The 13139-nt window shown below is 40.8% G+C and overlaps 1 protein-coding gene across 1 annotated transcript in view; it reads right to left on the bottom strand.

The window, feature by feature from the left end:
- Positions 1-11298: 11298 nt before the first annotated feature.
- The window catches only part of AGPAT9 (1-acylglycerol-3-phosphate O-acyltransferase 9), an 18763-nt gene continuing 16922 nt past the window's right edge, over positions 11299-13139 (bottom strand). Inside the window, exons 10-12 of the mRNA XM_009890741.1 lie at positions 12971-13099; positions 12415-12494; positions 11299-11566 (exon numbers count right to left, since the gene is read on the bottom strand). Of these exons, the coding sequence (XP_009889043.1) occupies positions 11440-11566; positions 12415-12494; positions 12971-13099 (336 nt within the window). The 3' untranslated portion in view covers positions 11299-11439. The remainder of the gene's footprint in view (positions 11567-12414; positions 12495-12970; positions 13100-13139) is intronic.

Genomic DNA, 13139 nt, shown 5'->3' on the forward strand with positions numbered 1-13139 from the left:
GTAGGTGACTTTTGCAAGATCAGGGTTCCTCCAATTTTGTTTGTGGCATTGAAACTCTGATGTCATGTCACAGCCTAGGCTTTGGGGTTGTGTGTGTTTGGGTGGTTTTTTTTCCTCTTTTTTTTTGTTTTTATATTACTCATAGCTAGGTTTTGGGTTTTTTTTCATTACTTCATAAGCAACTATATGCAATAAAAAGCATCTTCTTCAGACCCTCGTGCAAAGTAACATGATGCTCAATAGCTTAATAGCCTCCTTGAAACAGTACCCTTAAGAGTTTATTTTACCTTTCCGCTAAGAGAATAGTGTGAAATAACCACTTTCATATCAGGACGCACACACAAATATGCACAATTAGAAGGCTGTCTGAGATGCTGCAGTAAGGGAATTCTGTTAGCTGTAACAAGGTCTGCTGGAATTGTCATCACATGCCCATGAAAAACATTTCAGGGCTATCAAGGGCATTCTCGAGACAGCACTTCTGCTGTCGCATCCTGGGATGTATTTCTTCTGCTTTCTCTCTGGGTCACAAGCAATTCAAATAGCAATTTTCTTAATGGCTAAGAGTTTTACTCCCTACAGAGTCCATCTTCTTAAAGAACCACAGTGACATACACAAGCAACCTTATTCTTTATCTATTTACTGATCTATCTCTTTTTTTTTTTTTTTTTTAAGCCTACAGGAAAAGATGCTCCACAAACATCCAACCATAACAGTAGACAAGATGAGGAAGGCTGGCTTACTGATGGAAAAACCCAAGGACAGCAACAAGCCTGGAGAATTGGCAGGAGTAACATAACTTGCTGTGAGGAAAGCAGCCCTACGTAAAGGGGGCTAAAATGCAACACCAAGCCTCAACAGTGGGCCCCTTTACACAGATTCCATCTTTGCCCAATTTAATTTCAGTTGGTGATGTAGCAAGGCAAATAAAGCTATCTCAAGCAAAGATAAATCCAGTTTAAGGTCTCAAATTGTTAAGCCACTTCAACTCTTCAAAGCTGGACAGTATAGGTTTAAGTAAATAATTTTATCTTTTTGCCAATAAGCCTATACTTGACTGGCTTCCTAAACTGGATTTCTATAGTATGAGTTTACTATGATTTATCCAGATCACACTCAAGCTCTATGCGAGAAGCTGGTACGTATTTCCACCAGGAGCAGCCAAACGGTCTTATTTGCTCCTACAAAGTAAAGTTCAAAGTGAGAGTAGCAGTATCCCCAAAGCAGCTCAGTTATCAGTTGCCAACAACTGTAAAACTCCCACATCCCATCGGAGAAGCAAGGTCTGATTTGCTACATATGGATTTGAATAACGTTAGAGTATGAAAATCCCCATTTCCCTATGTATCTGTTCCTCTACAGTATTACTTGGGCCTTTGCTGTCTTTTAATTATTGGTGCACACACAATTATTGGTGGGTTTGGGTTGTCCTTTTTTTTTTTTTTGTTAATCTAAAGCCTCAATGGATTCCAGTGCAAATTAGTAACCTGAATGTCATTGGCATAAACCTTGAGGTCACACGGGAACAATGTGGATCTGTTTTTACCAAACTACATGCAATTGTTTTATTCTTTTTCAAGAAAATTTACCATTAATCATGTTAATCATGTCCCCAAAACTTGTTTATCTAATGAGCTGGAAGAGTTGCTCATGAACTTCAATGGTCCCAATGACTTGGGAATTTTCTTTATCTAGGAATGCTATCAGAACATGAGGTAACACAGCTTTCCAGAAACTTTTTGCCAAGCAATCAGGCAAGATGTGAAAATGAAGTGTGGTCATTTTGCACCATGCACATGACGGTACTTATGTCAAAGGCATATTCATTTTTCATGAAACATGAAGAATTTGAAGTGGTAAAACTTATCTACGCAGTTCACGGTCTAAGATTTTGCCAATGGATTCTGGCAGTATTTTAGGTTCATAACCACTCTAGGCTGTGTGAAATAGATAGAGATCAGTAAGTGGAACTTGAAACACACATATCTATAGATAGATAGATAGATATAAGAAATGCCATACTGCCAATGTCCTGCTGGAAGATGCAGTATCTGAAAAGAACCTAAAATGAGGAGCATATGCAGTTTAAAAGGATGTAAAATGCATTTGACAGAAATGTAGCTATGCCAGAGGCTGATTATTGTATAAAAGTGATAACAGTAATTTAAAGAAAGTAACAGCATGCCTTAATCTTGGCAATTGGAGATGGTGCCTGTGGTGGTGATTTAATAAGACAGGCTGGTTAGTACTTGCCAGTGAACACACACATGCCATCTAACCTTAATCTTTTCTCTACACTATATAGTGACATGACAGTGATGCCCCTCTAGGTAAAAGTTAAATCTCAGTCATAGCCCTTAGCACAAACCTTGGCCCTTTTGCCAAACCACTCCAGCCCGCCCAGTGTGCTTTGAAGACCTCTGCAAATACAGCAGTAAACACCCTGTTCAAATAACTGCAGGACTAGAAATAAACATGTCTACAGAAACTAGAAATCCTAGTCCCGAGATAGCACCGATTATCAACTCCCCATGTTTTTCTTAAAGAGATAAATGAGCACATGCGATTTCCAGGGAGGAGCAGGATGCAACACAAACACTGCTGCCATCCTTAAGGTTTATTTTGAGCTCCTCTGAAACGCAGTAAATCCTGTACTGACTGAAATGGGAGCATAGGTGAATCCTGACCAAAACACATTCAAAACTGTGAGGACATCTCAAGCTCAAACATGAGCAAAGGTTTTGCCCCTTTGGTGCATGAAGAGGTAGTCATTAGACTGTCCAGCACAGCTCCAAAAGATCCAGAGATGAGTACAAACTAAGGATGCAGTCTGGCTTAAGCACTGCATTTTCTGAACAGCAAGTTATTTCAAAAGCCAGAACTGCACTCTCTCCCCCATCACGTCTTCTTTTTAACTCATGTGTTGTCCGTAGTTTTACAGAACCAGTCTGAGCCTGTGCTACTTCTGAACTTACTAAGATTGAAGACTTATATTTGGGCACTACCTTTCTCAAGGTGTCAGGGGCAATTTCTAAAGATCTTTTAGAACCTGAACAGTAAGATACAAGGTGTTTAGGCATCCCAAGACAAGACAGCATCTAATACTCACCAGGCACTTAACAACACTAGAAGCCTACGTACCTTCCCTCATTCCCCAACCCCTCCTCAAAACCCCAAACAAAATGTTTAATTTTTGTCCTGGTTTGAGCGACACAGGGCTCATTTCTCTTCTAATGCATGGGGAAACTGCACTTTTAGAAGTCCCTGTGTTTTTAGTGTCTGAATTTGTGAAAATATTTACCTCATAGCCAGCTATGGTATGTGGATATGGTCTCAGTGGTTTTGAGTCAGCCAGGTGAAAGAGACAGCAAACAGGATTATTTCATACCATGAACACCACATTCAATATAAATTAGAAAGTTTGCTGCGAAGTTCTCTCTCTCTTGATGGCTGTGATCCAGAGAATATCTTGCCCTGGTGCTGGACCCCTGAGGCCTTCCCTTCCTCCTGAAGCTGTAGCACTCACAGCATCCCACATTTGCTGTCGGCTGTTGGGAATGCACAGCTTCCTACTGATAGAATTGGCTGAGTATAATCCTTGTATATTTTATATTGTTATCAGGATCAATATTGGTTCTTTAGTGTCATTAATGTTAATTATCTAGTCCTATTTTATTAAATCTGTTTATATTACAACCCTCGGGTTTCCTTGTTTTTTCCCCCCAATTCCCCTTCTCAGGTGGGGAGGGGTCATCAGGTGATAGAACAATTGTCTCAGCGAGAAAAAAGTGTTGTGGGTTCCTCAGACCATAACACTTTTATCCTAAGCAAGCCCAGCTAAATAAACAGGTGGGACTTCAGGAGGTCACTGGTTTCTTCATATGGCTAAACTGGGAGATGGAGTAAATGGGATTTACTGCCTCCTAAACAAGATTCTTGGGACTTCAGGAGATCACCGGTTTCTTCATATGGCTAAACTTAGGGATTTACTGCCTCCTAAACAAGATTCTTCCTCTCCCTCACCAACAGGTATCATCATCATTATTGTTGAGCAAGACATTGAAGAAATTTCTGCTACTGAGAAGAGACCATGCTTCTGAATTCCCATCCCTTCCCCAAAGCACGAACCCAGCATTAGGAATCAAGTGCACGAGTGCAAGTTTGATTGCAATTGTTGGAAAGGATTAATCCCTGCCCAGGCAGCCAACTTCCGCAGAGCAATAATTAACTGGAACCGTTGCACGAGATGAAGCATGAGGAAGAAAATTAGACTATGCCGTGCAAGGGTTGTTTTGTGCTAGAGCTGTCCCTGCATGGGTTTGCACTCCATCACGCTCACTTTATGCAATGCTGTCAAGCATCTGGACTAATCCGTTATCAAAGGATGAAGTGAGGAGAACACAGGGCCAATCTCATTGTTCTTCTGTGTAACTAATTGCAGGAGACAGCAACTTGCTATTGTATAGGAATGGAGATAAAGAGACAGAGCCCATAGGCAAGCAATATGAGAAAATCAAAACTCAAAGTACATACAGACATCATTCTTCAGTGACAAAACTTGTGCCTTTTGAAAAGAAAAAAACAACAAAAACATCAGGCATGAAATTGCTTAGCCAGAGAACATTTTAAAAAAATAAAAATTAGGTTACAACAAATGCATGACAAAATATATGAAAAGTCACTTCAGAAGCAGAAAGTCTTAGTACGTGTAGCCTAACACCAACACAGGGCTCCAAACTGTAGGTGGCAGTGCTCTGGTAAGAATCCCCTTTACTTGAAAACTCCAAGAGCATCAGGAAAGACTTACTTGTAAAAGGCACGAGTCCCCCGCTCCCATCCTACCTCAGCACCAGTTCATCCCAAAAGCCATCTTCACTACCCAAAGCAAGAACATTTCCACTGTTTTGTAGAAAGCTAAGGTTATAAGTTAGGCCCCAGCCAATCGATTGCACAAGGATATAACTTAGGGAAAACAATCCAAGCCACAACACCCAATGCAGTCGTCAGCTGAAAGACAGGACTGCTTTGCAAGGAAGTCTCTTTCCTGCAACATATCCAGTATGTGGCTGGGTTAAGGCAGTGGCCTCGAGGTTCCAATTTAGATTTCTGTGCAACTTGTTTTTGCATGACGCAACTCTGGAATTATCAGGACTTAAAAGCTTAAGTACTAAGACAGGACATGTATCCAAGGCATAGTTAAAAAATTCACTCCTGAGATCCATTCTTGTTTTAAATTGACATGACGCCAGTAAAATGAACCAAGTTACACTGGTGGAATAGTGTAAAGACATCACATGGCAGAGCAATTAACAGAAGTCAAAGGTTATTAACCTCTCTCTCTTTCTGAAATTAAAATCGCTACACAAAGTTAGGTCTCCAAGATATCCTGTGCACACAGAACGTCATTTGGTGTGTGAGAAAAAAAATTGTATATAGTCCAGCCCATGAGTTGTATGCTACCAATGCATAAGGACATGACAGAGTCACTGCCGCTGATTGGAACACTGGAAACATCCTGGAATTTGGTGAGGCCAGGTCCAGGCCAGGTCACTCTTCCCACCACAGAGATGCAGAAACTGCAGCCCAGCTACCTCTAGCTGAGTTTCCACTCCTGTGCTGTGCCTGGCCTACAGAGGAGAGGTAGGAAGCTGGCAGGGACGTTTCTCTCTGCCTCCTCACCATGTTGCGGGGCAACTCCATACCCCCTGCCCCGAAGGTGGTCTCATCACCAGTCTACAGTTTGGAAAACTGAGCCAAGCACTTGCCCATCCCATGCTATTTAACAGAAATATCGGTCTTATCTGTGGAACTATCGTATCTTGCGTTCTGTCTTGCATTTAAAAAACAATATCATTTTTCTTATTAGCCAAAGGGTAAGATGCGGTCACACAAACCATTATAGAGCCTAAAAGCCAAATACTAATTTTGAAAGACTGTAATAGCTTCATGATCTGTGCAAAAAAAATCACCATCATTCCAGATGATGTCTTACATGCACTGGCTTCTCCATAAAATGAATTTACCTTTTCATTATTATTTACTGACTGTGCTTGTATTTCATTTGTATGGATTTTATCCAGCAAATCGGGGGAAAAAACAGCCTCAGAAAAATCTAATAAAAAGATGGAGACTGTGACCAATCATTAGAGTCTGTATCTTGACTCTTGAGGTCACATTTCTGCCTTTTTTATGTTCATTTCAGGGAAACAAAAAAAACACCCCTCATTCTGAATAACAACAAATCAGACCTGGTAATGGCATAGACATTCTTCAGGAACAGCAGTGCCAAAAAGCAGAGCTGTGACAAAACCAAGTCCATCCTCACTGTTAGGCTTGAATTGCTAGTTTGTCATCCAAATCAGTATTAAAAATCCCCAAGACTTTTTAGCAGCTTCCTAGTCCAACTGCATATGCTCACACATGTCTGAGTCTACATTTTGCAGCACATACTGGCCTACATCCATGCTCCAAGTGGTGGCCCTCAGGGGTATGTATTGGGACCAGTACTGTTTAGTATCTTCATCAAAGACATAGCGGGATTGAGTGCACCTTCAGAAAGTTTGCAGACGCCACCAAGCTGGGTGGTGCTGTTGACGTGACTGAAGGACAGGACCTCGACAAGCTCAAGAAGCCCAGGGGAACATCATGAGGTTCAACAAGGACAAGTGCAAGGTCCTGCACCTGGGTCAGGGCAAACCTTAGTATCAATACAGGCTGGGGGGATGAAGGGATTTAGGAGCAGCCCTGCCAAGGACATGAGGGCATTGGTGGATGAAGAGCTGGACATGAGCTGGCAGTGTGCACTTGCAGCCCAGAAGGCTAACAGCATCCTGGGGTGCATCAAAAGAAGCATGGCCAGGAGGTCAAGGGAGGTGATTCTGCCCCTCTTGTGAGACCCCACCTGGGGTACTGTATTCAGCTCTGGAGCCCTCAGCACAGGAAAGACATGGACCTGTTGGAGTGAGTCCAGAGGAGGGCCACAAAAATGATCATAGAAGAGGTGTTCCATCCCTCTGAGGACAGACTGAGAAAGTTGGGGTTGTTCAGCCTGGAGAAAAGAAGCCTCAGGGGAGACCTTGTTGTGGCCTTTCAATACTTAAAGCGGGCTTATAAGACGAGAGACAGACAGGTCAGGTTGGATGGGGGTCTGAGCAACCTGAGGTCTGAGCAACCTGATCTCACTGAAGATGTCCCTGCTCATTGCAGGGGTAGCTGGACTGGATGACCTTTAAGGTCTTTTCCAACCTGACCCATTCTATGAAAACATTGTATCACACCACAACTTCAAGTAAAGCTTGCAGTCTAAGTTGAGGCATAATTGCATATAAAATCAGGATTCCTTAGTGCTAGTACTAATATTTTTTTTTTGTTTATCCAACAGCTACTTCATTTCCAACATCCACAAAAAAAAAAAAATCAGTAACTAGGAACCTCCTTTGAGGGCATTCATATTAGTTAGTACCTTGGACAAGGTTTAATAGCTGAAGTCTGCTTTCATTTTAAAGATGTGTCTTCAGGGTGTTCTTTGGCTCTTTCCTTAAATATCTCAATATTGTTCAAAATCCTTTCCATTTCTCAAGTGGGAATTTGCAGATCGAATAGTATCTGGACTGTCCAATTCTTGAGAAGTACTAGTCAAGACAAAGAAGAGCAGGAATAAATCACATTTGCCAGCCTGGTGCTTAAAGTCTTTTGCAAGTTATATCAAACAGATATTGGGAGTGGCAGAGGGAGACATAAATCTTAAGCAGAAACCTTTATCAATCTGTTCAGTAGTGGAGAGGACAAGGACACTTTTAAGCACCTTAAACCTCAGGGTAAAACATAGTTTAGATTTTGGCCCAGGAGCTTCCAGAGCAAATACTGAGTTTTCCATAAGTTTCCAAGGACTCTAAATTTGAGTATTTTCATTAGTCTCCTTCATGTCAAGCATGAGTTTTCTATAATGACAGCCTACATGTTTAATACATCAGAGGCAGAGCAAATTAACAGGATACAAACAGAACCCTTGGCTATACCTACTTTGCTCAAGGCAGAAATAGCATGTAGATTTCAGCAATACGAAAACAATGACATTTGAATCAGGTTCCATTACCATTTTTAAAAGCAACTACCTGTTTTTTTTGCCCAAAGCCAGTGAGGAACATACAAGTCTTGTCAGAGCTGAAAGGGGTCACCCCTTCTCTAAAGGCAAAGGTCTTCCTCTAAATCTAAACAAAAATAATATGTAATTAGGTCCTTAAATAAGAATCAACGCTCCATGTGCCCAGCACTAGGAACTAAGACTTCAACTGCTGCATGGATTTCTTGAGCTGTCTCTACTAATCTAACCCAATTTAGCTGCAATATTTCCCAGATCTGTCAGGGGAAAAGGAAAAAATGGCACAAAAGGTTTTCCAAAGGCAGTAGAAAGGACAGTAGCTTAACTAGCATCAAAGCCAAGTGATACCTTCTACTCACTGGCCTTCTGCTATTAGCCATTGTAGTATACATTGCTGTACTATAAAAATACTTCTGCAAAATTAGTTAGTTTCCAAACCACTCAAAGAATGTGGATCTCATGTCTGTAAAATCTGGGATACGGGACAGAGCCATCTATTAGTATTCACAACTGCTCACTCAGCCTCCCTGAACATATTTTCAGAGATACATGAGAAGTCTAGAGATGCAACACCAAAAACCTACGACGTCTTGCCAGGAATGCAGTCAAAGAATAAGCAAGACAACATTTTGCTTAGTTAAGATGTGTGAGCAACTGCAGGTTCAAGAAACCTCATCAGCTTACTCATTCGCCTACATCTCCTCCACTCATGCAGCAATTAAGAACTGAGTGATGCCTCCTCTCATGGCCATACAGATCTACTTTACTCATGCAGTCCTTAGTTCTACTCATACAGCTAATCTACATGTTTTCTTGATAAATTCTCCCCAAAATAAGGCAGACTTTGTTTAACAATAAATTCAGTAAAGGGTGTTTGTAAAAGTCACAGATTCTAAAAATGTCACGAAACTCTTTGGCTTGCCAGATAACATTTAATTACAATGTCATTGTATTACCTTATTGTCATCATCCTTTCACTTAGTAGGGCTTTTTACCTTAAAACCCAGTTTTGTCCTAAGCAAGAAGCAAACTGCAGTCTTTGGCGCTTTTCCAAAAGCTCACAATCTTGTTGCTGTAAACATGTGCACCTAACAGGGCATCTTGGTGAGCAGTTAAGACTTCAAAAACCACTGGGGTCCAGTTACTGATTATCAACTCCAAAAGCAGGAAAAAAGCAGAGCCACATGGGCCCATAAACTGACTGTGAAGATTCTCTTAGGAATCATGTGTTTAAGCCTTCACCAAAACAATTCTTGTTCCATCTACAGAGGAATACATCACAAACCATACCTTAGAAGAAATATTGCATATATATACCCCCCCAATATTTATACATAATAGATTTTTAAACATATTACCAAATTGTCTTTTGTTTTTGTGTATGCATGTGCACACATGCAGGCATGTTTTTTAAAAAGTAAGGTGTCCTTACAAAGCTCCCTACCATGACTGCAATCCAGGAAAGTTCAAGCTCACAGCTAATATCCATAAATTATGACAAACACATTAATTAGCCCAAAGCTTGCATGACCAGTTAATCTTCATAGTAATAATACAACTCAGTTCAATACTGAACTAGGTTCACATTAAACAAAAAACCTTTGCTGTGTCTCACTTGTCTTACCACTCTGAACCTTTTAATATAAACAATTTTGTTCTTAAAGGCCTGCTATGCTAACCTGAAATCATTTCTTTAAGAGCCCCTTCCCAGTGTTTTCTTCCAAGGTCACATACCTCCAATGAGCTTCACGAGCAGATTTCCAAGACAAAGTACAGTATGCTGCATGCCTATATAATATTCAATGAATAAATGTACTTGTCCTTGTGGAAGTGCATGGGCTGAGGGATAATGGAAAAAAGATCAGGAACCCCTTTTTTAGTAAACTATGTTCTATCACATTTTTAAACTTGATTATCAGCTGTGGAACAGTAATCAATTTTCTTTTAGCATTAAATCTCTTAGCCACAGGAAAATACTACTTACAAATGAACTCAGTTTATTACTAACTTAGAAGCTTACAGTTGTTTTCCAGTTAATTATAGATCCATTAGTTGAGTCTCCCTGATGCGACATAATGTTGTAACTTCAGTATGCACGAGTCACTCCTACTCTAGAAAGGATAAACACTAAGCCATATATGCTCCTTAGAGACACAGGGTGGGGAGGAAGTCAGGTCAGAAATCACATATGAGCTCAACTACAGTTGGTCCTTTTCATCACAGCGACTGAAGTTTCCATGACCCTAATTTTAAGTTTTCAGGAAGTATAACTTTTACTTACACACACTTAGAGAAGAGTATAAATGCCACACAAGACTCATTAGAAATATAGAATTTATTTCTCTTTACATTCAGACAGTAATATATTGCAGATTTGCACATGCCACATCTTGTATCACAGGTGACTTATGGGTCCTATGTTTATAGTTGTGATAGCTATTGCTAGCCCAGATCAACACCAAATGTGTTTCTGGAGTGGCTCTCGAGATCATTAAGCCATTAGCAGCAATTTTTGCAAAGGGTAGTCTTGAAAACCCACTTCATAAAAATTCATCTGTCATAGGCCACATTTTCCAGCTGCTTACTGTATCTTACCTTTACACCTCCAGATCTCAAGAAAGCAATTTCAACAGTAGCAGTGGACAGGGAGATTGAGGACTTGCCCCTTATCCTCCCCTCAGGCAGCAGTTCTCAGTAAAGGCAATACCATGTTATAAGGCCACCAAATTCCTCATGGTCTGTGAACTGTGCTTTTGGCAGGGCAGCTCCTTTCCCATTCTCTAGGGTGTGTAGCCCTTGCTCCCCTTACCCCCCTTGCACATCCAGGTGCAAGCTAACCAAAAGAGTCAATCTTACAGCTCTGATAACATCCTAAAATATGTTAAGTCATCTACGACTAAAAGTCTGTGAGCAACAGGAAGAGACAAAATGGTTATGTTTAAAGCTTCAAAGTACCACAAACAAGAGGCATCTTCACAACCAGCGTTCTGACAGCATTGGTTCAGTGTACTTCCCTTCATCCTTACAAAATCAGGAAAAACTGTGGTGCTTTTTTCCTTTTGTCTCTTAACTTTCCACACATTCAACTACAGAATACCAAGAGCTGCAGTGCATCATCACATGAAGATGGGGAGGGGCAGGGGAGTGAGAAGAGTGAAAAGGGAGGGAGAGATACAGAGACACTGCCCTTGGCAGGCTCTGCACCAGCCATACAGAGAATATGCATAACGTGATGCGGGATTTTGTTGCTCCAGTTTGTGTTTGTTGTTTTTTTTAATTAAAAAACATTATTCCTGCTAAGGCTGGTTGTGCAAAGTTAGTTTTCAGGAACGACAATTCAGTCTGACTCTGTTCCTGCAGACAGACTTCCTACTGATCCATTTCTTACTAGCATCTTGCTGTAGTTTTTCTGCTGTTCTTCTTTGAAAGTATCTTTGACTTTCGCTCGTTTTAGACCTCCATCCCTGGAACAGAGCAAGAGAGAAAAGTAACCCATCATGATTGTTACCACTATTGTTATCAAACTATGTATTATATTAACTATCTTGGTCAACTCTAGGGTTTTAACCTAAAAGAAGGCTTTTCTTCAGAAATCTAGATTATCCAAGTTTAAGTATGTTTAAAAAACGTTTACCATAAGCCATACTACTTATGCAATCCAAATTGAGTTTAGCCCATTAAAGGAGTCTATTCATGTTGGTAAAAGGTTGTACCTACCATAGAAATCTTTGCCAACCTGGGATGCTCCTGGGATGCTTCCCTAGACTGTGAAGGCAGTCAATCTTGTGCAACACCATAGCTTGCCTTACATCACTCAGATAGCCAGCTGGGCCTCATACTTGAATCTGTTTGCATGTTCTCTTCATCAGCATCTCGCTTTCAGGTTTGTTTCATACTGTCCTACGAAATCTAGGCATTATGCTGCTACTCGCAGAGCCAGGACATGAGAAAGTCAGAGCAGAAAGCCTCAAGCCCTGTGTTTTATTTTTTGTTGTTCATCAGTTTTGCCAAGTAACTTCATTTCTGCTCCTTAATCTCAACACAAGTCTCAACATGAGAAACAACTGTGAAGAGGCTCTCTTCAAAAGCATCAAGCCTTTAGGTGAAACTTGCTGCAGGAGAGCTACACGCTCCAAAGACTTCATGCACCTTTATTTTTACTTTTCACATACATGTGAAGTTACTCCCTCATTTTCTCCTCAGTGGATTAAAATTATATTGAGTGTTTACTGTCACCAAAGCTAAGGGAAGAAGCACCTCTCAAACTGACAACAGATAGACCATGAAGTCTAACAAAAATGGCATGACTCACCAGGGAAGTTCAGTCAGTCCTCCTTGGCGAGCAATGGCTGACCTCACTCTGTTGGCAAACTGAACAGCATCTTCGCCTTCCTTCAAGGGTCATAAATTCAACATAATCAAAGCAGAGAGAAGTGAATTGAAACAAACTTCCATAACACTTTTCATCTGCTGCCTCATCAAATCAGCTCACTGCCAAATGATCTGTCCCTTATCATGCCAACACAATCTGATGTTCCAATGTGATAGTAATTTAGTTCATTTTCCCCCCCAAAGTGTTGAAATTAGGGGAAAGTTTTGCTCCAACAGGATGGAACATTAACAGCATTGCTACTGTGAATAGCAGTATGTTTACTGCTATCCTTTGCATATTTGATGCACTGCTGATGGTACCAAGCTGCATCAGGAAAAGCTAAGTCAAATCATACAAAGTCAACACTAACAGAAGTCCAGTACAAAACTCTGATTTGGAGACATGGGGTGGGTAGGGGCTTTGGGGAAAGAGGAGTAAAAAGAGGTACTTGCAGACACAGTTCTTAAACAGTGCAGTCAACCAGATGCTAGATTACCTTTCTAACCATTGGTGGCATGTACCACACATTGCAAACAATGGCCCAGCTGGTCATTATTCGCAGCAGATAGCTCACGATGTTATATTTGCTGCTGTTCCAGAATGCATCTCCAAACTGAGGATCATACTGTAAGGGATCACAAAAAAAAAATGATAAAACTCTTTCC

The sequence above is a fragment of the Charadrius vociferus genome, unplaced genomic scaffold, assembly GCF_000708025.1.
Source record: "Charadrius vociferus isolate BGI_N301 unplaced genomic scaffold, ASM70802v2 scaffold178, whole genome shotgun sequence".
Taxonomy (NCBI): Eukaryota; Metazoa; Chordata; class Aves; order Charadriiformes; family Charadriidae; genus Charadrius; species Charadrius vociferus.